Source organism: Bactrocera neohumeralis, chromosome 4 (genome assembly GCF_024586455.1).
Source record: "Bactrocera neohumeralis isolate Rockhampton chromosome 4, APGP_CSIRO_Bneo_wtdbg2-racon-allhic-juicebox.fasta_v2, whole genome shotgun sequence".
Lineage (NCBI taxonomy): Eukaryota > Metazoa > Arthropoda > Insecta > Diptera > Tephritidae > Bactrocera > Bactrocera neohumeralis.
The window spans coordinates 16,719,432-16,741,928 of NC_065921.1; the positions used below are offsets into that span (position 1 = coordinate 16,719,432).

Genomic DNA, 22,497 nt, shown 5'->3' on the forward strand with positions numbered 1-22,497 from the left:
ACAGTATTCCTTTTTTATAATTTATCTTCTTGATAATTATTATTTACTTTTTAATTTTTGCAATTATTAGCGTTTATTTTTATTTTATTTATTATTATATATTTTTTTCTATTTTTTTTTAGCTTTTAAAAAATTTTATTAATTATTTTTCTTCTGATCACCTTTTTTTCTTATTATTTACCATATTTTAAATTATTTTTTATTATTTTATTTTTATGTTTTTAACTTTTTTTCATTTTTCTATTTATATATAGTTATTATTGATTCTTTCTCTTTTATATATATTTTTATAATTTTACTATTTATTATTATTTAATAAATTATAATATTAGTTCTCCTTATATTAATTATTTTTTATGCTTTTAATTTCTTTATTTTATTTAAACAATTTGCAATAAATAAAAAAAATAATAAAGCGAAAGAAAAAACTAACGAGTACAGCGAAATTTTAAACAAGTTTTCACAGTCACTTAAATTCATATATTTATATAAAAAATTATTTACATATACACACATACATATATACATACTTATACGAAAAATAGTCAGCATTAAGCTTTAATATTATATAATAGTTACTTTAGTAGACTACAACAAGATTACAAATAAATACTATAAAACTAAAGATTAAACAATCTCAATAACGGAAGTTGTGTTCACTTTGCAAAACAATAGCAAATAATAACGGTAGCTGCCTACGTGGCCACAATATTTGATGCCAAGCCAACGGGACCATCCGAAATATGTGTGGACACTTAGCAGCAGTGCTTTGGGAGATTTTTTTAATAGTCGGTACAACACTAACTACAACAAATAACTATGACCTTCAACTCGTTTACAGTTGATTTAGTTTGTTTTCGTCATGATTGAATCCATTTGGTACCGGACTCGTTGAAGTAAGCCTGAATTTTTAAATAAATGATAAAAAAAAGTTTAAAAAATATTTAATTAATACAAAATATTAATATTAAAAGAAAAATACATACGCATGCGCATAAGTAAATAACATGCGCGAAGTTAAAAATACTAAAATTTCTGTGTATATGATAAGGCAACTCGAATGTTTATGGCTCTATTTGCAAAAGCGGCACTACGGGAAGGTTTAAAGTATTCCGATATCATTAAAACAATACTCGTATTTTTAAAGGATATACATATTTCGTAAGAACGTACATGCTCCGTACTAACTCTGTTAAGAAGGAGAATAATTACTCTTTACTTTGGTATAAGAATGACCAGTGAAGACAGAACCCTGGACTAATTGACTGAAAGCGGGCCGCAGGAGCGCCAGATCGCAGGCGGTCGCGCTTAAGCCTTCATAAGGCCCATTGGTTTCCGAGTGGTCACCAATAAGACTTATCCAGCAGTGGATTTGGTAAAATAACAGACTTTAGACTATTGGGAGCTGTCGAAGATACCCCTCTCACCTTTCATTCGAAAAGAATATGCTCCAGTGTCTCATCATCGCATGCTCTCCATTTCGCCGAAACCATATTACTAATTTTTTAAGATACCCCGCATTATCTTTGTGGTCTGGTATGCGTTGCTAGTGCTCCAAGACCTGAGGTGTTGCTCTAAAGCCATTGCTTCAAGCAACTCTTAACGGAGCTGGATGGTATAGGATAGCTTTGGGGAATTCTCTTCTTACTCCTCAAGTGCTGACCGACTCGTTTGCCTTTTCGTTTCCTTCAATTCCTATATGATTAGGTATCCAAATGATTTTTACTCTTCTATGTACTGTGTTATTGCATAACCTAACGCAGTGAGACTAGGTTTAGGCGCTACAGATAGCCTTAATAGCCGGATGTCTATCTTCATCTCAGACGAATTTCTCCTCTGTTTTGTGGTTCTACAAAAGTCCAGTCTCCTCCCAACTATTGAGAAGCTTTCTGATGTCAGAAATACTTGTACATTTTGAGGTTTGTTGTTATCTGCCGAAGGGACATAATACTTAAGAGGAAATAAAAGTCTGGATCTTGGAACACTCATCGAAACTTGACTTTAAAAAAGACTAGTAGGGTTGAGTTATCGATTTATTTACAGTTTCTATGCACTGTTCACATATTTGTTAGGTGGACCTCATTTTTTGGAAAAAAAGATATTGCAAGATACTCAACGATACAAAAGGAAAAGAAAGAAAAGCCATTGAAAAGTTCAATAAATTTGAATAAAACTAGTACAGTTACATGCACCATTTATAATTATATATTTATAGTATATGCATATAATATGTAGACCAACATATAGTACATATAAAACATTCCTAAAATAACCACTCAACTTCGTGGCATAACAACTTACCGTAAACTTTCCGTTCTTGAACGATGTGAGTAGTCCTTGGATAGCCTATTTCTACAAAAAAAACTTAATATTGTTAGTAAGTGATTTTTAAACACTTCGTAATTTGTATTTACAAACCTGCGATTACGATGTATGCTGCCATTTCGTAAATTCCGATTGTCCCGCCATCTCATGAAGCGATGACGTAGTGTCTGACGCACTTCCGAATTGAGGAAGCAGAAGAATAAGGATACGAAAAATCCCTATAAATTGTAAATATTTTTTTAGTTAATAATTTTAAATATAATTTCAGCTCAAGTAGGTATAGTATACATGCCTGTGTACTTATGAGAAAGACGCGCAGATTTTCAAATACGTTTTGTGTAATTCCTTCGCCACCAGGGCAAAATAATACAATGAGATATGTGACGCCAAATAGCGGTATGAGCACAAGCAATGCCTTCGAAGCTTTGTGATATTGGCGGGTCTCCAGTGTGTTGGCCGAGCGCAATTTCGTGATTAGTACCTAAGTGAGAGAGAAAAGATGAGAGAGTTGATTTAAAATTAGTTCAAATTATGATTGAGGGAATTTCAAGACATATTTGGCGAAAATAAAAAAGGTTAGCTCCGGCTGCAACGAAGTTTTAATATGCTTCTCAGGTGCTTTTCTTATAGCAAAAGAGGCTACGACAGGAGTTTAGGTCAATTTTTATTAGTCAATTTTTATGGCAGCTACATGCTATAGTGATCCGATCTAAGCAATTTGTTCGAATATTGTTGCATTGTCTTGAAAAATAATTTATGCCAAATTTCGTAAAGATATCTAATCAAATAAAAAAGTTTTTCATACAAGAACTTGATTCTGATCGGTCAGTTTGTATGACAGTAATATGCTATAGATATCCGATGTCGGCGATTCCGACAAATAAGCATTTTGGGGAGAAAACAACGTTTGGGAAGATTTATGTAGATCGATATCTGAAAAAATGAAGGACAAGTTCGCGTGTATTCAAACAGACGGACATGGCTAAATCGACTCTGCTCGGCACGTTTATCATTTATATATTAAAGTGTCTTCGACGTTTCTTTCTGGGTTTTACGAAATTCGTGACAAACTGATTATGCTCTATTCAGTTCAGTATTCGGTGTATACATATACTCGTATTAGTTAGGAGCCGTTGCTACCCCGGCGCGTGTAATATTGGATGGGTGGTAAGGAAACAAGAACCAATCGTGAGATCGCTAGAGGGTACTTTGTATCTGTAACTATGAGCTGAAACAAAAATATAAAATTATGGAAGTAAACAATGGGATATAATAAGTTTCCAAGGCAGGTTCGGTTACTTGTCTAACATACTTAACTTTCCCACTCTCTCTGTCATTAAATACTAAGCATGTTAAGAGTATATAAATCAATTCTTAAAGCAATCATATACTCACCCACATGATACGTATGAGAAATATTAAATTGAGTATTAATACAAGGCAGGTAGGCGCTTGAAATATCCAGTCAATGTGAGATTCCCTTAGCCACGAGCACTGAATGAATAGCTGAAATGGAATGCGAGAAATATTTTCAATTAAATGCAAGTGTGAACAAAAACTTAATTATAGCAATTTCCATCGGTATATTATTGAGCAATGTAATGCAAGTCTGCTGATCATATATATGTAGCGGATTTCGGTGTGGTATAATATAACTGAATTAATGGTTTCAAGTCATAATCTTAAATGTGTGGGATCTGCGTGAACTGCGAAGAATTGTTTAATAAATTATGAAATATCTTATAATCCACCGAAAAGTGGTGAACTTTATTGAAGGGATTTTGTCAGTCAATTGTGTAGTAGGACAGATCACATACTTTGGAGATATTATTTTCGTGACATATTAATCACTTCGATCTAATATATATGTATGTTCAGTAGCTTTCCTTTTCAACTTTCATCTTGCTTATTGTATCCTGGATGCATTTAAATTCTTTATTCGTTATAAAATCATGCGACAAATCGTTTTTTCGGCATAAGATCAAACCAATTTTCGAGAGAATGAGACTAACGTTGTTCGAAGTTAGTCACTAAAACCAAAATTTTTTCTTGTAATTTCAAATTTGAGCTTGTTGAGGACACCATTATTAATTACTGAAAGTGAGTACCTAAATAGGGAAAAATATGGATATCATATACGGGTCCTCTTTTTCAATTGATAATAATATTTTTCGGTCAAGCTTATATGATTGGGAGATGTAAGAGTTCAAAGTAGAAAAAATTGAGAAAGACTCGCCATACTTCTTCTTTCTCTCTCTCTCTCTCTCTCTCTCTCTCAAATTAATTGTTTTGGTCCATTCACCAGCTGGTGTCGATAAAGTTTGTAAATACATATGTATATAGTCTTTGACTTCTTGTCACACGGAGAAATATAGATCGTTGCTTTGATGGTGGTTTGGAGTTACCTAATTGATATCAAACGTTCAAAATTCATTATCATTAGGCGGTACGACTCAAAAAGGTGAGTAGGAAGTTAACTTTGTAAGTAGCAAATGGGAGTAGGTTTTTCCATCGGATTTGACAGGTAATGAAAAATGGATCTCTTACGATAATCTTAAACGCAAAAAACTATACAATTACTTGTATCTTAAATGAACGGCAATGCCGAATATACATGACTCCAGTTTTGCATTTTGTGGAATCAGAAGGGCGTTTTTTTTAGGAACTTCTAAATTCGGATGAAACCATTAATTGGGAACGCTACCGACAACAGCTTATCAAATTGAATCATTAATAAGTTCATTTACGATATTATAGGAGGTTATTAAGGAGTAATGTCTATCAGTGTGCACACATATTTACATACAGTATAAATACTTAATTATCCTTTCGCTTTATGTAGGGTGCGCCCTCCTTTAGGTCAGTATGTTAGAACCCGTTCATACACGATAACTTTCTTGTTCTTTATCAGCAAGTTCTCTTTTGAAGTAGCCGATTTCGTGCACACAGTCAACTCGTGTCGGACAAAGTAATTTTCTCAAATCATTGTACGTTTCATTTATATTTAAGGTAGTGGAGAAGAAGGGACCAATGGATTGATCTTCGACAGTTTCAACGGCGAAATATATCCCGAAATGTAGTCACCAGTGGATCAAAGGTGAAATAGTACCGGGATATGGTTCTTTCTTTAGCAATCTATACACAGAAGAAAGCTTCGAACTAAACGATTAGCTTTCAGTCTGAAATTGTTGACATTAGAAAATGCACCAAGTAGGCTCTTGCTCGAAACACCAATTCCATTAGCATTCCAATAGATAGCCAAGCGCCAAATAATGCTAACCACAGCGCATATATTAACTCTTACTGAGATAGGTTATGCAAGCAGGTTATATCAGTTGGATACTTAGTAAAAGTCATCTGAGTGCCCAGTCATATAGAAATAGAAGGAAACGAAAAAGCAGACTAATTGGTTCGCTCGAGAATAGACAGGAATGCAATTCACCTAAACTGCCATTTAAAACTTTCAAAGAGTTGCTTAAGGCAATGGACTCTAAGGAAAACCTCAGTTCTTGGAACGCTAGCCACACAGGGCACATCACAAATATACTTTGGGATAGGGTTGATAGTGGATAAACAAAAAGTTTCCACATTTCTACGATCTCACCTTCAAAATCTTAGTAATATGAAATAGTCGGAATGTAGAACATCCCTGGAGGATGATGAGATATTGAAACTTTGGTATACGTGCCTTCCATTGTTACTTAAATAGTTGGGGTGGAAAAAGTTGAAATGTTTTATCAAAGGTAATTGAGTTAATTGGTCACCACTTGCGGGTTTAACGCGCCTAATGGTGCACTAAATGCAGCCTCTGCTGCTCCCGTTTTAACTAAACAACCAACCAGTTACTATCCTTACTTATCCTTATCTTTTTACCAGTTTTTATACCCTGAACAATTTACCACGATGTTTGTAACACCCAAAAACGTCGAAAATCCTATAAAATATGCACATAAATGATCAACATGATGAGTTGAGCCGATTAAGCCATGTTTGTCTATCTGTTTGTTCGCCCGTCTGTCTATAAATGCCCGAGCTGAGGGATTAGTTTGTTAGTTCAGCGAATCAAGATATCGCGGCTGCGCAGGCTAGGAGCTCAAGTTGTCCGGATGAAAGAGAACACTCCAGCTTGGAAAGCTTTCGATTCAATATCTGCCGGTCGAAGGAGGGGAAGAGCAATACCTACAAATCAGGTGGAGAAGGATCAGGCTGCACTTAGTAACATGCCGCCAGAAAAAGACGACTCATCCTGTATAAAGCATGTGACATCTGTTCAAAAGTTAAATATGACCACAACAAAATACGTTTTGCCCCCCAACACTGCTAGATAAATTTCGGTTAACTCATCAGTTGGTGCCATATGGCCACATTGAAAGAAAGTACGATAAATAAATAAAGACCGGCAATGACGTAAAGCGATGAAGTGAAGAATCCGGCCCGGCATACTACATACATACATACATATGTACATACGCTCATAAATATCGGTAATACGATAGCTGCAAACGAGCGCAATTTCAATTATGAACCGAAATAAATGCGGGGAAATCACATTTACATTATCGCAGCACATTGCTAATTACAATAATAAATCTGGGAAATGCTGAAATAATATTTATACTTACACCGTTAAAATGCTCGCTCTCCAATGATGTGGCGAAGATTTTTGCTATTGACCAAATAAATGTTATAACAGCAGGGCAACCTATAAAAATTAACAGCAACATTTAGATAATTGCAACTGCATGTGTATTTATGTATGTGTGTGGGTGCGTAAGTGTTTGTTTATTAATAAATTAATAGCTTTTGTTGCAACTATGTTTGCGCATGTATTGTGGTTTAGGGAGATGCAAAACAGACCAACAATGCACCATTGAATAAATATGAAGAGAATTGCAACAATTGAGTAAACAAATACAAAGCGAATGTAAATACAATAATTCAAAGGCAAAGGTGCAGTGCATTTGTGGTTAGTTCGGTGTAATAAGGAGATAAATTGAGGGGAAAAAAGAAAGAAAATATAAAATTAATTTTAAAGAAAATAAACAAAGGCTTAAATAATTGCATTTATTTTTGAATTAAGTAAAATGCAAATAAATGTATTAAGCTAATAATAGAGATGAATAATATCCTACAAGTATAATAATAACAAGGCTCACTAAGAAAATATTTAACTTAAGGGGTTAGATCAGTTTAGAATCTTCAAAAAATCGACACTTGAGGCTTATAAAAGCGTTATTCAACTTGTAGAATAGTGAAGAAAAAGTTGGAAGCATTCGGGCTTGCGCAAGAACTGAAGCCCATCGACCTTATCAAGCGACATCGCTCCTAGAGCCTATAGATCTTGAAAAGTTCCAAAAAGATCAGACGTTTTCGAGCCAAATTTTGTCCAGCGCCAAATTTTGTTCTGGCTCAATGGGTATGTAAGCAAGAAAAATTGCTACATATGAGGCAAAGAGCTACCTGAATATATTCAAGAGTTTCCATTTCATCCAGAAAAAGTAACGGTCTGGTGGGGTTTGCTGGACAGTGGAATCAATGGTCCATATTTCTTCCAAAATGATGCCGGTGAGAACGTAACCCTCAATGGCGACCGTTATCGCGCAATGATAACTGAGTATTTGATGCCTGAAATTGAAGCTCGTAATCTCGGCGACATTTGCTTTCAACAAAACGGCGCCAATTGCCACACATCGCATCACTCAATTGACATATTGGGAGAACACTTCCGTAGGCAGATAATTTCACGTTTTGGGCTGGTCAATTGGCTTAGTGGCCAATCGTGTGATATCACACCGTTAGACTTTTTTCTGTGGAGATATAAAAAGTTTAAGGTCTATGCGGGCAATTCCACTACGTTTCAGGCCTTGGAGAAGAACATCACGCGTGTCATTTATCAGTTACCATTCGAAATGCTCGAGGGAGTCATCGAAAATTGGACTCAACGGATAGACCACCTGAGTCGTAGCCGCGGCCAACATTTGAAAATGATAATCTTGAAAAAATATCTTCCAAAGAATGTTCTTTCTTTGATAAGAAACATTTCCTATTAACTTTCTGTGTCTTTTTCTTAAAAAAAAGGGAAACTTGAATTGGATAACTCTTAATAATCTCTTCTTCTTCTATCTCTTAACAGCTTCTACAATAATCGTTGCATGGTGACTCCAGTCGCCTATAATAGCTGCTAATTAGACAGTGATAAGTCAGCACTCTTACTAAAGTTCTTATGTCATTCATTTTGACTTTAGTAGTCGACATATGTGGTCCATATTCCATTCATGCCACATTTGCCTGCTTGCTAAAAAAGTTGCGGATTGACTCCACCGAGACGTAGCAATATCTATAATATTTGTGTCGATTAAGTGTCTACAGGTTGTTAGAGGTATATGTATATATTTTTATCGGAGACTACATTCAGTGGGGTGCTGCTCTGACTAATCCTTCTGCTTTACAACCATTTTAGGTTTATCATGAAATAGGAGGTTAGGCTCACTAAGAGATCAAGGCAATTTTTTACTATCTTTGCTTGGCTATCTGTTGTGAAGAAAGAGAAGGTTTTGTCAGAAAAGAAGGACTTAGTATGACCGAACTGACAAAACATGTCATTCATTTGATGCGTAAGCAACATCAGTTTTTTTTCATTCAAATACCATACAAGGTACAAGTGACGAACTCTGTGTGTGAAACAGTATTTTCTCGGAGAATTCTTCGAACTTTAATATGAAGAAAACCTCAGCCGAAAGTAATCACATGTTGGTGGAAACGAGTTAACAGTCCTTGGTCGGATCCGGGTCCGTTCCGGTTACGTAGACCCGACTGTCGTGGGAACGGCATCATCCCCGTTCTGCTATAAGGTGCAAAGGCATGAACGATAACAACATCTGATGAGTTGGCGTTACGAGTTTTCGAGAGAAGGGTTCTGGAAAATTTTTGATCACTTTCGCATTGTCAACGGCGAATACAGCAGTCGATGGAACGATGAGCTGTTCGAGATATACGATGACATTGATATCCAGCTAATTAAGAGACAGAGGCTATGAACATGTCAAATTCCAGTTCTGATGAGTTTTGGCAGTACCTACAAGCGGAAACAGAGGAAGAGAAAGACCTCCACTCCGTTGGAACGACCAGGTGAAGAAGGACCTGGTTTCGCTTGGAAGTTCCGATTGCAGCCAAACAGTGAAAAGTAAGAACCACTGGTACGTTGTTGTAAACTCGGCTATAAAAAAGAAGATTTTGGCTTGGAACACGACGAACGTCCCGAGCTAAACAAATTTAAGAAACGGAGCTGGAAGCATTACTCCAAGAGGCTTATTGCCAAACACAAGAAGAAGAGCTCGCAGTATCTTTTTGGAGTCACTTAAGCAGCGATTTCAAAACTTTTAAAAGTAGTTAAACACATTCTGAAGAATGGAACTCAGCTGTCATATGAATTGCAGTCAAGCTACGTTGAAAGACAACTTTTCATGTCAGAAATGCTGCTTGAGCGCTACAAAAAGGCGTAATTTTTTGCATCGGATATTGACAGGCGATGAAAAATGGATCTCTGACCACAATCCTAAATGCAAAAGTCATATCTGAAAGCTGCCTAATAGGCCAAATGAACGGTAATGCCGAATAATCATGACTCCAGGCTGTATTTGGTGGTATCAGAAGGGCGTGTTGTATTATGAGCTTCTAAAACTGGGTGAAATAATTGATGGGGAACGCTACCGACAACAGTTTATCAAATAAAAGTGAGCGATTGTCGAAAAAACGCGAAAAATTTGCGATTAAAGACAAGGCAATAAGTTTCCCACGTAACCATGCACGGGCTCATGTCGCAAGACCGATTAAAAACTAGTTCGGTTGAGCTGTTTTGCTTTAGTCTTTAAAGACTATTCTCTAATCAGTATATTGGAAACTGTTTGGAGAAGGTTTCTACGTATAAAGACTTTAATAATTATAAAAAACAAATAAATTTGACAATCAAATTGAAGAAAAAAAAGATTTTACTGAAATAATTTTTTAATGTATTTTCTTTATTTAAAAAAACTCACCCCAGCCAATGCAAGCGTATATGATAAATCGAATATTATCGCTGGAAAATGTCTGCACCACCAGAGTATAAAGATAGAGGCCTGTAGGAAAAAATTCGCGTTGCAATAATTTACTTTATGTTTAAAAATAGTGGCGTATATGCCGCTTACCTTCGACAAACATCCAGAAAAAGTTTGTTAAATTAAAATAGTGAAACATCATGACCAAAGTGATGCAGCCGGCCTCGCTGGGATGCTCCGTCATCTGGAAAATGCACGAGCAAAGCAGAAGAAAGCCATTATTAGTAACAGCCATTAGTTAGCACCTGTGGTTAAGGCATTACGAAAGTGTTTTTAATAGAAACAACAAAAGCAAGTGACGCATGCCATTTCGCCTAATGCTTGGCTTACCACATGCAGGCACATCGTGAGGATCCACAGCAGCGCGGCGAGTATGTAGGTGAGGAATAAATTCGCATGAATGGTGTTGCGCAGGCATTTCAAGTCTCTGCAAGCAAATAAAAAACAAGAAAAATAAATAAACGGATGTTTTATGAATAAAACAGAAGAATTTTAATTGCAGACAAAATTAAATTTTGATTATTTATTTTATATTTCAACAAAATTAAATTTACTGCAAACTTCCTTCATTTGTTTAGCTTAAATACATTAACAGTTTTGCATGTACAAGTATATGTATATGTATGTATATGTGTATGTATGTATATGTGTATGTGTGTGTGAAGAAATCTGTGAAGTCAAATATGTAAATGTTTTATTGTTTACTCACTTGAAGAAATAGAAAACGATCAGTGCTAAAATGAGCGACGTTAAACTAATGAAATATCCAATGAAATATATATAGGATGATAATTCGATTGTTGGCGAAAGATCGGCCAATTGTGGCGGTAATATTGTAGCCGGCTGACAACGCATATACTCCGTGTAATTGTCCCACGTGCCGTCCGCTAGGCACTTACGTGTTACATTCTCTGGGAAAACAAGAGAAATGTATAAATATATATTAGGGTGGGTCCAAAAAATCGATTATGTTTTTTACTTTATACTCTGAAAAATTGGTTGGTAGACTATAATACGCTTCTCAAATGCAAAATATTCCATAAAAGAACTTCGATCGTTCAGTTTGTATTTCTTACGAAGAAAAGGATGTGTGCAAAATTTCAGTTGAATATCTCAAAAACTATGGGACTAATTTGCGTATACATACATTGTGACAAAAAAGTACCCAGAAATTGTGAATCAATTTCCCAGACAACTGATATTTAAAAAAAATGTATTTTGCTAATTTGGTAGGACTGTCCCTAATTAATATGCCAAATATCAGCGCGACAGTTTGTGTCCAGCAGTTTTTACAATGGAATATCCAGGAAAGAATTTGCCTGAAAGTTTACATTTCTAACCAAATTTCGTGTGCTGAATCGTTGCGAATGTTTCAAAAGGCTTACTGCGATTCAGTTTTACCAAAACACAAGCCTACGAGTGATATTCGAGAGATCATTGAAGACTTGCTTCGTTCTGGACAACCTTCGACCTCTTCAACTGATGAAAACATTACACAAGTGAAAAATATGATGCTTGAGTACCGTCAGAGACGTGTTAGAGAGATGGCAAATGAGCTCTCGCGAGTTCGTACGAATTATTCCGCTGTATATTTTGGGTATGAAATGCGTTTTCGCTCGACTCGTCCCTATAAAGCTGATTTTTTTTGAAAAATAATATCACAAAATCCTTTGGACATGCTTAATCGTACAAGTTCCGATGCCACATTTATGGAGAGTATTATACCTGCCGATGAAACATGAATTTAAGAGTTTGACATGCAAACACGTCAACATTCTTCAACCAAAAAAAACCACGCCAAAGCCGCACAGAAATCAAGGTGATGTTCATTGTTTTTTTCGATATTTGTGGTTTGATGCCTCATGAATTTGTTCCGGAGAGACAGACGGTCAATAAGGAGTTCTATTTGGTCGTATTGAGGAGTTTCCGTGAGAACATCATGTATTTTACACGACGATAATGCACCATCGCATCTTCGTCGCAACTTAATACTCGTATACCTTGTTCAGATTATAATTTCTCCAAGTATGAGCTCTCAATAATGGTAGAAAGGTCCGTTACTTTTCTGTTTCATACTCTTTCCTTATTTTCGTAAAGAAAAATTCGGAGCTTATGACAAAAAAACTTGTCTCCCATATTTCTTCCTCAACTTCACCGTTTAAAATTATCGATTGATTTTTACCCACCCTAAAAAAGACAAAAATTAAATGGGCTGGGGTTTCAGAATTTTATAACTCTATGACTTTCAAATAGTCCTGAACAAAAATGTTGTTGTTTTCGCAGTACAAAACATATTCTGGTCATGTTCGGACATAAATCCAATTCGGTTCTGCCTACATATTGATGTCTACTCTCTCTGGCGCGTTTTTCGAAAAAGTAAATATTTTTTTCTGTAAGTTGTTAGTACTGTTAGTGCCATCTATGCAAAATTGGAAAATTCGTTGGCATAAATGTATTGCAACGGGAGGGGATTATTTTGAAGCAGATTAAATGTACAAAATTCACCTTTCAATTTGATCACAGTAGTATCTAGGTTCGTAACGGTAAATCTACATCCAACTATCATAAGGACTGTGCAGCACTACGTAAAAAACCAGTTAAGATGACTAGTATATGTCAGTTCAAATATCATTTGAATTTAAAATAATATTTAGTCGCCCTAAAGGTCGATGATTCTACTTACTTACACTTTAATAAATCTTAATTTTTTATTTCGAATTTAGTGGTGTTGGATCTGCATTTTATTGCGTAGTCGAAAAATCTTTTCGTATTTCTAATCAAACTACAACTTATTTTTTTTTTTTTGTATTTATACTAATAATATATTTTAACTAATAACATATTTTTTGCACCATTTTGGTCGATCACTTTTTGCCATTTTTCCGCTAAAGACATTATTTCATCACTGTAAAACTTTCATTAGTGTAAATCGAAATTTCGGAATTTCCAGAGCGGAAGCGAGGTTGAATGGTTGAATGAAGCTTAAAAGCTCACCTTTCCAACACTATATGGTATGACACAATGTGATTGGTAGCACTGGAGATATATGACTGCAACGACATCTATTGACAAAATACGAAAAGACTTTTTCGACTACCCTGAACGAAGGATCTCTTTTGTTTAATTACACCTATTAAAAAAAAAAACGTAGAGAAAACTTCACCAAAAATTGATTTTTTTTTGGTAAAAGAGTCAGTCAAAAATGCAAATTTCAGTTTTTTGGCTTTCCTTCATCCAATATCTAGTTAATGGTCTTAATTAAAGCAAGTATAGTTTTCTTTTTTACTTTTAATGATCCTTTAAGAAGTTTTGCTGCACATTTTTTCCAAAGGGTTGCCAGAAATGATGTCGTAATCGCCAAGTTTTTAGTACTTTCCTTTAACAATTGCACAAAATCTTTGTAAAACATGTATCTTTGGAATCATAAGAAGTTTGAATAAAATATTTAATATTTATATAAAAAAAAATATTGAAAATAAGCAATTTTTTGCTTCACGAAACCCATAGAAAATTAAGGGTATAATAGCTTATTTTTTTTTTTTATACAGCTTGGCTCTTCTACTGCAGTTTAACTACTTAGTGCAAATTTGCAAATTAAACCTTCATTAAATCACAAAAAAAAAATAACTTAATAACTTTTTAACGAATTGATATATTTAGAATACAGATCTAGGAGTTAGACGAAGTGCCGGTGTTCTTAATGTTCCCCTACTTACTGTCAAGCACTTCATTTGATCTCGCGTGTCACGCTTCACACTCCCACTTATCACACCACCCACGAGGCCGCTGCACTTCACTGACTTTTGCTTAAATATATACATATATTTGCAAATAATGTTGTCTAAGTGTTAGTATTTGACACACTGACATAGAGACATAATGTGTGTGAGTGTGTGATGCACGCGTGACGAAGTCGTGTGAAAGCGCTAATGAAAGAGTAATTTTCACATAAGCATTAAATACCGTCTACTTAGCAAGTGAGTGAGTGAGTGTGTGTGTTTACATACATACATATTTTGACATTAGTGTTTGAGTAATATAGTGAAGTAATTAAAATTTCATTTGCAAATATTTGCGCGCATCATATACTCGACAGCCTCACTCGCCGCTATGTGACACAACTTCGGTTGACATCGCCAACGAGCTGTATTTTAATGATTTAGTTTGACAATATTTAACATAGTCAGCACGTCAAATTTTAAGCTGACGCGCCAAAAGTGACATAAACTCATGAATTTATAACACAAATGCATGAATTTATAACTGTATATATGCAGTTGAGTGACATTTGCAATTTGCCATCACAGACAGTCCAACAGAGCTGACAAAATTATTTGGGGCGATATTTTCGGCAGGCAGAGCAACACAGTGAAATTACAAAAAATAACGTCTTAAAATTTGAAATTTGCCTAGAAATAGATATTGTTTGTATAAATAATCCTCACAAGTTCTTTCTTTATCTTCTCTTTACTCGAGATGGCTTTCATATAGTATTGCTCTATATTTTTCCTGAATAACACATTCACAACATAAGAAATTATATTTTTCTCCATAGATGGCTTTAGATGACTTTATCTTTCGTTCTATAATTGTGAATGGGTTACTCTACATTACTTTAGAAAACGAAAAAAATTCCTGATTTTTCTTTCGTGATTCCTTGACTCAATATTGTTTGAGCAAGCGCCACAGACAGACACCAACTTGAAAAAATACGCCATATTTTGCAGTTTTTCTTCGAGAAGTCAAAACTGAAAGCCAAGTGGCTGATATATAATAAACGAATAGTGTATATATACCCGATCCATAGGAGTCAATCGGAGATGCGAAAATATCGCAGCTTAGAACACCGGTCAGCTTTGCCTCCTGGTTGGCAGAAGGTATGACTGTCGAGATGGACAATGGAGGAGAAAGTGTCGGGATGTTTCTACTTCACCTTCCTCCGTACAACTTTGACAATTGCGTCTGAAAAAAATTTTAGTTTTAAAGCATGAATGCTTATTGGACACCGTCCAGTAAGAAATTTGCTAAGAGCAAGTAGTCCAGTAGATTTCCTTTGTTTAATTCCAGGCCCGCAGATTTTACAGTCGCATAGGTGCGGGTCGTCGATCAACGACTGTTAAGTGCATACTATTTCCATGGATCCAGTAATAGAACGTAAGAGGACAACGAAGTTCCAACTTGATCCTACTACGATATAAGATCAGATCAAATCAGATAGATCCATTTATAGAATGTGAGGGGAGAACGGAATTCCAACTCGATACTACTACGATAAAAGTAATAATGAATTAGCTTGATGCTATTGCTAGTGACGACAAATACTACTTGACTATCTTTGAGCGCACACTTTGCTGTCGGTGTGAATGCTCGAATCAAACTGGTTTGGATTAAAAGTGGGTCACTTACGACAATGTAAAGCGAAAACGGTCGTGCTCGAATTGGAGTGAGCTGGCGCAAATGGTTCCCATGTCAGTATTGGCGGTCAGGTAGGGTTTGCTATGAGTTTGTTGGGAGAGGCTGTGAAACATCAACTATGAGCTGTTCCTCTAGAGTCAAATGCTTTATTCGCGCTCTGCTATTGACAAATAGAGCGTTTGATTCAGTCAAAGTCAGCTTTGGTCAATATGGAAGGAATTGTGTTCAATAAGGACCACGCTGGGACACACATCCATATTACAAATGATTCACCAGAAGCTCTAGTTGCTTAGTTTGAAGGCGCTTATGTGTCAATCAGAAGCTGCCACCAAGTGATTAATATCAGTTATGAACGGTCATTTTGTTTTTTAAAAAAATTTGAAAATCTATTGTCTCAGTTTTTTAAGCGCGAAGGTGTGTCAAGGGAGTGGGATTATAAAATTACTTTCAAAGAGGCAACAATTATCGTACAAAATGGTGCATATTTGATCTACATAAATCGGCTCATTCTAATGAATCTTTAAGAGTTAAAAAAAGTTTATCTCGATTTCCGGGAAAATTACGAGTCTTATAGAAAAAAGTTATATGAAAATGTGCTAGGTAATGAAAATATCTATAACTTTTGTGTACAGACTATTCTCACATAAGCTTTATGATTGCTGCAATCTCTTCTTTCTGATGTTATTAAAAGTAATAGTTTACTATGATAAATTTTTTAGAAAATTCAAACAAAACCGCAGATAAACCATTCTTAACCATTAAAAATTCAGCTACACCCCTCGCTTTGCTCTTCACGACCGCAGTTCGCCCTTAAACTATTTTTTTCTTAATCATTGTTATTTTACCTTTTCTTTCCGATGGGTTTCATTTAACTAAGAATTTTTTTCTTCTTTATCATTTTCACTGCTCACTAGTCTAATATGGCATGTAGACGATCAGAATAAAAAATATATAAACTGGCACGCTTATTTACCGTTTTTATTATGAAGCAAACAATTTGTCATCGAAATCAGAACATGTTGCCTTTATAGATTTATTGAAGCAATAAATGGCAAGTCGACTTTAGGAAACACATAAATATATTCATATTTATAAATACATAAGTATGACAGTGACAGATCACCAGTTGTGCAAATATTAAAGGGGCGTGGACGCTGCTATTAAGAAGCATTGATTTTCTATCAATTTTCTAATTGAAAAATCATATGTGTTGAATCTATCTGTCATATCGACTCACAACTTTTTGATATTAATGAGCGCTTATTTTTATGTCATTGAGATTTTCAGTCGCCAACAAAGCAATTTACGTAAAAAATACATATTTAGTATGGCAAAAAGTCGGATAATCTAGTCAATAAATTCACAGTAAAGAAAGTCTGTGCAAGCCAGAACATTAGTGCTATAAAATGGCTCAAATAAAGTTCTGGTACCAACTGAATTCAATATTTTAATAAATTTATAACCAATGTACTGTAGATGTATGTATATTATGCAATCCACTTTCTTCTAGATACTGAATCAAACCAATTTTCCCGAGAGTTGGAGTTCTAAGTAAAAATAATAATTTTACGAATTTCGTAATTGAGCTAATAGAGAGTATTATTACAGCATGGCAGTTTCTAATATAATAAAAATATGTAGGCTACCTACGTTTATCGCTCAATTTAATGTTCTATAATATTTTTTGGCTAAGAATATATGACATATTTTATGAGGCTTTAAAGATGAACCAGTTTGTTGAAATACAAAAATTTTATTTTTTTTTCGAAGTCAGACTTTGATCTCTTCGGAACCAATCTTACTATTACCATGTGTTCTAATATACATTCAGTTCATATTTACCTGCTGTGTTATAATGTATGCCCTTGAATTCATCAAAACAGGGTTGTATGGCTGTCGTGCCAGCCAATGTTTCCTGCCAACAAAGCACAGAATCAAACGAGGGCGGGCAGGTTAAGTAGTTGGCTGAGTCATTGCGTGGCTGTAATAGTTAAAATAGATACAACTTAAACTAATATAGGAAAATAAAATTATTTTATATATATGTATATATACATACATATGAGAGAAAATTAGTAATTAAGTAATGTGACTACAATGAGTTTCCCATGATTTGAGCATCTTTGCATTACGCGACGAGTGAAACAAGTAACTTTTGACTGAGACGTTGCAAGTTTTTTTGGAATATAAAGATGACATGAAAAATATTTGGATCGAAAAGTGGTCAGCTTGACTTCAAACCGTATGTGGAATCCTCATTACCGAGTGAAGTTCAGCAATGAGCGCCTTTTATCATTAAAATTATATATAAATATATATAATATATCAGAACAACACACATTATTTGATAAAATCGTTATGGACCAGTCAAATTATCAGTTCTGTGAACAGAGTGGCCAGAATTTTTTCCAGATTTATTTTAGATGATTTTCTGACTGAGACTAGCTTCAAATGGCGAGTTTATTACTAAAAAAAACATGTCAGTAATAGAAAGTCTGAATATATGTATTATACAAAAAATTAGTGCATCGCTTATTCCATCAAGTGAGTTGTGTAATAATTTTTATTAGTTTTTGTTTAAAAAATCTTTAACATTCGTATAGGCACTCCAGTGGCTTTCAAGTATTAATGCACCCTATGCATGTATGTATGTATGTATTCATATATATAAATGCCTATTTGTGCTTACATGTGCAATAATGTTTGCTGTAAATGCTATACTGCATCGCTATAAACAACACAACCAGGGAATTGGACTAATTAATTTGTGACCCGTGGCGTATACTTTATTGCGTTAGCTTGTGGTAGCAATTTGCTGACTTGCAGTGCCGAGAGTGCTTAATACACTTGCGGAAAATGCATGAACACACATACATGTAAGCATACATAGTATGCACCACATATGTATATATACATATATATGTATATATGTAGAAATTGCATATTGCAGAGCATTTGTTATCTCATGGTATATTCGCCAAGTAGAGTTCACGGGCCGCTTACAAAACTAACTAACTAACTAACTGAAACTGTAGATTTCGTATGCAGTGTTTTTAATTGAATAAAATTTTAAAATTTCATTGGAGAAATATTGAAATTTATTGGAAGTCGGGAAGAAAATTGATATTGGAAGTGTGCAAGAAATAATTATAGTAATTATTTTTTTCAAGCTGGCCGAAATTTTTGACATAATATATGTAAAATAAATAACGATTTTTAAGATCACCCTACTAAATTGGTTAGGGGGTGCTTTGGCGTTCCGAAGGAGTTGGGTTGTTATAGTTACGCCATTAGGAAGATCATGGCATATAAAACAGCCTGATTCAACTTTTGGGATATCATCAGCTACAATATTTATCAAATAGTGAACACTTTTGAAATTTGGCAAGGATTCAACCAAACAAGGAGTCCTTAATATTTTGCTACTACCGAGGGCGTTAGCTTTACGTCTTTTATTAATTTTATTACTAATTATTTATTATCTATTATTCAGTGACATATTCGCAAAAAACATCTGTTCTAATCTCTTCCCTAAAATCTCAACAATTTGCCGAAGCGAGCTTAAAAATGGAAAACATTTTCCGTAGTGTTCACATTTATGTGTTGCGGGGTGTTATATGCCTTATTAGACCCAGCTGAATATATCGCATGTAGGAACAAGTTAGCCTATTTTTTTGTTGGCTTTCGAAAAGCATGAATTGAGTATTTCTTTTTTCTTTTAGTTTTGGTGAAATCTGGATATTACAAAATTTTTAAAAATTTCAATTTCAGTTGTGTTTCTGAATTCTCTAAAAGTAATTAAAGCTGTATACCTAAAGTTTCTGAAAAGATAGTAAATGCATTGTACCAACTTCAACTCGGTCAATAAGAAGAGGAAATTAAGCCGTAAAATTACGCAAAATCATTGAGCATACTAAATTTTACTTAAACTTTGCCAAAAAAGAGTTTTGTTTGTTTTATTAAAATTTTAAATACAATGGGTAACAATCTAACTTTCCTGCTCAAAAGAGTCAAACGAAGGGTCAATCGGGTACGACAAGACATCGCAGCCGCTTGGAAGTTGCACCACGACAACGTCCCGGCGCACACCGCCTTTCTTGTGAACAGCTACCTAACCAAGGCTGGCATCCCAACGCTTCCGCAGCCGCCCTACAGTCTAGATTTGGCTTTCCCGGACTTTTTTTGTTTCCTTGCCTGAAAACATTGCCCGAAAAGGCCGATAAAAGGCAAGCATTTTGAGACGACAGCGGGGATCCAAGCAGCATGCACCCCGACTCTCAAGGCTATTCGGAGAATGTCTGCCGTGACGCTTTCAATGCTTGTAAATCGCGCTGGCAGCGATGCATCGATACATAAGTTTTTAAAGATTTGTAACGATTGGTTCAATACATTTTTTTTAAATTGACGCAGTGCTTTTACTTTCCGGCCAAACCATGTACGTAATAAAAAGGTTTTCGAATTTTCGGCTGACTTTATTATCATATCGTAACCTAAAATGCAAAACAACGTAAAGTCATTTTCATAAGTTTTCAGGCGAAGGAAAAACGATGTAATAGAAGCCACTCATATTGCAACAAAATTTGAGTTTTGGTTACAAAATGGTTATATATTTGTTATAAAATGGTTACATATTGGTTATAAAATGGTTATATACTGGTTATAAAATGGTTACATATTGGTTATAAAATGGTTACATATTGGTTATAAAATGGTTATATACTGGTTATAAAATGGTTACATATTGGTTATAAAATGGTTACATATTGGTTATAAAATGGTTATATACTGGTTATAAAATGGTTACATATTGGTTATATACTGGTTATATCTGACAGCGGCAGCTGAAAATTTTATGCTACATATACGTAACATGATGTAGTGAATCTTAAGCAATTAAGAAACTCAATTTTGATTTTATTGATGATACGTTGTTTTGCATTTTAGGTGACGATATATGTACATAAATCGCTAATTGTGCTAATTTAATAGCAAGTTATGGCATCTACTTATAAATATTTCGCCGTCTGTAATTGTTGCATTTTGCAAGGTTATCAAATTTTCGTTTACACCCGAATTTAGCCCTTGCTTACTTGTTTTGATTTTTTTTTCTCAAAAAACATGACAAGGTGGCTTTAGGTCTCTCATATAAATTCAATGATAATTTGGCGATTAGTTAATTAATTGTCCTACTGTATGATAAAATGTTAAGAATTTTGCTTCAATAATTTGAAAATCGCTTATTTCATCAATTATAATGTATTTACTTGTTCTCAAAATTATTTCACAGTTTCGCTGACCGCTTTTATCTGTAATAGTAGGCTGAAACATTATAGTGGATGATGGATTTGAAAAATTGTTCATACAAATTGACCGAATTGTGTTTCAATTCAATATTTTGCCCGCCGATCAGTTAATAAATACCGCCAAAAATAATAATTACCGAAATTTTTCCACTTCAAATGAAATTGTGGAATTTTCCGCGAACTCAGCAACACAATTCATATTCAGCAAAAGTAGAGCTATGAACAACGCGTGTTTGCAAATAACTCCACATTCGTGTTATTAAAACGCGACGCCCACTTCATGCGCCGGCACACCGACGCTCACGCCGCAACGCGCCGGGAATAGCACTATAAATTTCGGGCTTAACTATGAACTTATAACTATGTTTGTATGTATGTATGTGTATAAACGTGAAATGTTACTCACCGCGTTGCGCCTGCCGCTCTGCTCGCAAAGCGCCTTCAATGTTTGGTTTATGGAAATTTCGTTCATTGCAGTCGCATTAAGGACATCTTTGTTCATGCGCAGCATTTCCGTTGAGAAATTGGCAATAATATTTTCGATATCGAGCGCCTCGGCCGCCGCTGCCGCTGCCGAATCATCCAAATTCTCGAACAATGCACGCAGATCTGTGTTGGACATTTTCGGCCTTGGCAAACCCGTCTGTGTTTGCCGCTATCTATGGGGAGGTGTGTATATAATTTGAGGTGTGATATACAGTTATTCGTTGGTTCGTGGTGTGCGTGTGTGCAGCACACCTGGCTTGGCTTACTGGCCACAAGAGCTGTTGGTGTCGCAGCTGTGTCGCCGCTTTTATTTTGTTGTTGTTGTTGTGAACTTTAGTCCGTTGGCAATTAATTGCTATTATTAAGTTGATTGTTGTTTGTTGTTTGTTGACTTTGTTGCAATTTACTTATGTTTGTTGTTGTTGTTCTTGTTGTTGTTGTGAGCGCTGTTGACTCAAGCGCTAACTTTATTGGCGACAATTCTGGAGCGTGGCAGCCATTTGACCGGCAAATTGTGCGTTTATAATTCGCATTGTTGTTGCTTTACTATTTGCATTCTCTCCTTGCTGCTCCTTCTTCTTTTTTTGTCGCGCTTTTTGCTGGTGGTAAGGTGTGTTGTGTTAATTAGACTTTATGCGCGTATTTGTTTTTGTTTTGTTTTTATCTCGTAATATTCTAATGTAACGGTATCTCAGTATGTAAATATGTTTGTGTTGGCTACCAACCAGCCGCAACAGTTTGCTCACCAACGATATCACTCACGAAATTCGAATGAAAGTAAAATTAGCGAAAGGAAATTTTATTTGCAGCTGGCGTTGCGTTGCGTCTTATCTCTGGACAGTAACTGTAAATAAAGTAGAAGTGGCAAACAA

The 22,497-nt window shown here is 35.1% G+C and overlaps 1 protein-coding gene across 5 annotated transcripts in view; it reads right to left on the reverse strand.

The window, feature by feature from the left end:
- The window catches only part of LOC126757135 (diuretic hormone receptor), a 102,964-nt gene that overhangs the window by 2,772 nt on the left and 77,695 nt on the right, over positions 1–22,497 (reverse strand). For 4 of the 5 annotated variants that reach the window (XM_050470782.1, XM_050470784.1, XM_050470780.1 and 1 more), the window contains 12 exons: positions 21,546–22,469; positions 17,679–17,817; positions 11,131–11,332; positions 10,752–10,848; positions 10,512–10,605; positions 10,362–10,442; positions 6,948–7,027; positions 3,721–3,831; positions 2,618–2,806; positions 2,419–2,543; positions 2,302–2,352; positions 460–902 (listed from right to left, as the gene is read on the reverse strand). In XM_050470782.1, coding sequence (XP_050326739.1) covers positions 836–902; positions 2,302–2,352; positions 2,419–2,543; positions 2,618–2,806; positions 3,721–3,831; positions 6,948–7,027; positions 10,362–10,442; positions 10,512–10,605; positions 10,752–10,848; positions 11,131–11,332; positions 17,679–17,817; positions 21,546–21,761 — 1,452 coding nt within the window. In that variant the 5' untranslated portion in view covers positions 21,762–22,469 and the 3' untranslated portion in view covers positions 460–835. Of the gene's footprint in view, positions 1–459; positions 903–2,301; positions 2,353–2,418; positions 2,544–2,617; positions 2,807–3,720; positions 3,832–6,947; positions 7,028–10,361; positions 10,443–10,511; positions 10,606–10,751; positions 10,849–11,130; positions 11,333–17,678; positions 17,818–21,545; positions 22,470–22,497 lie in introns of those variants that run through there. The other variant, XM_050470785.1, reaches the window with a different exon arrangement.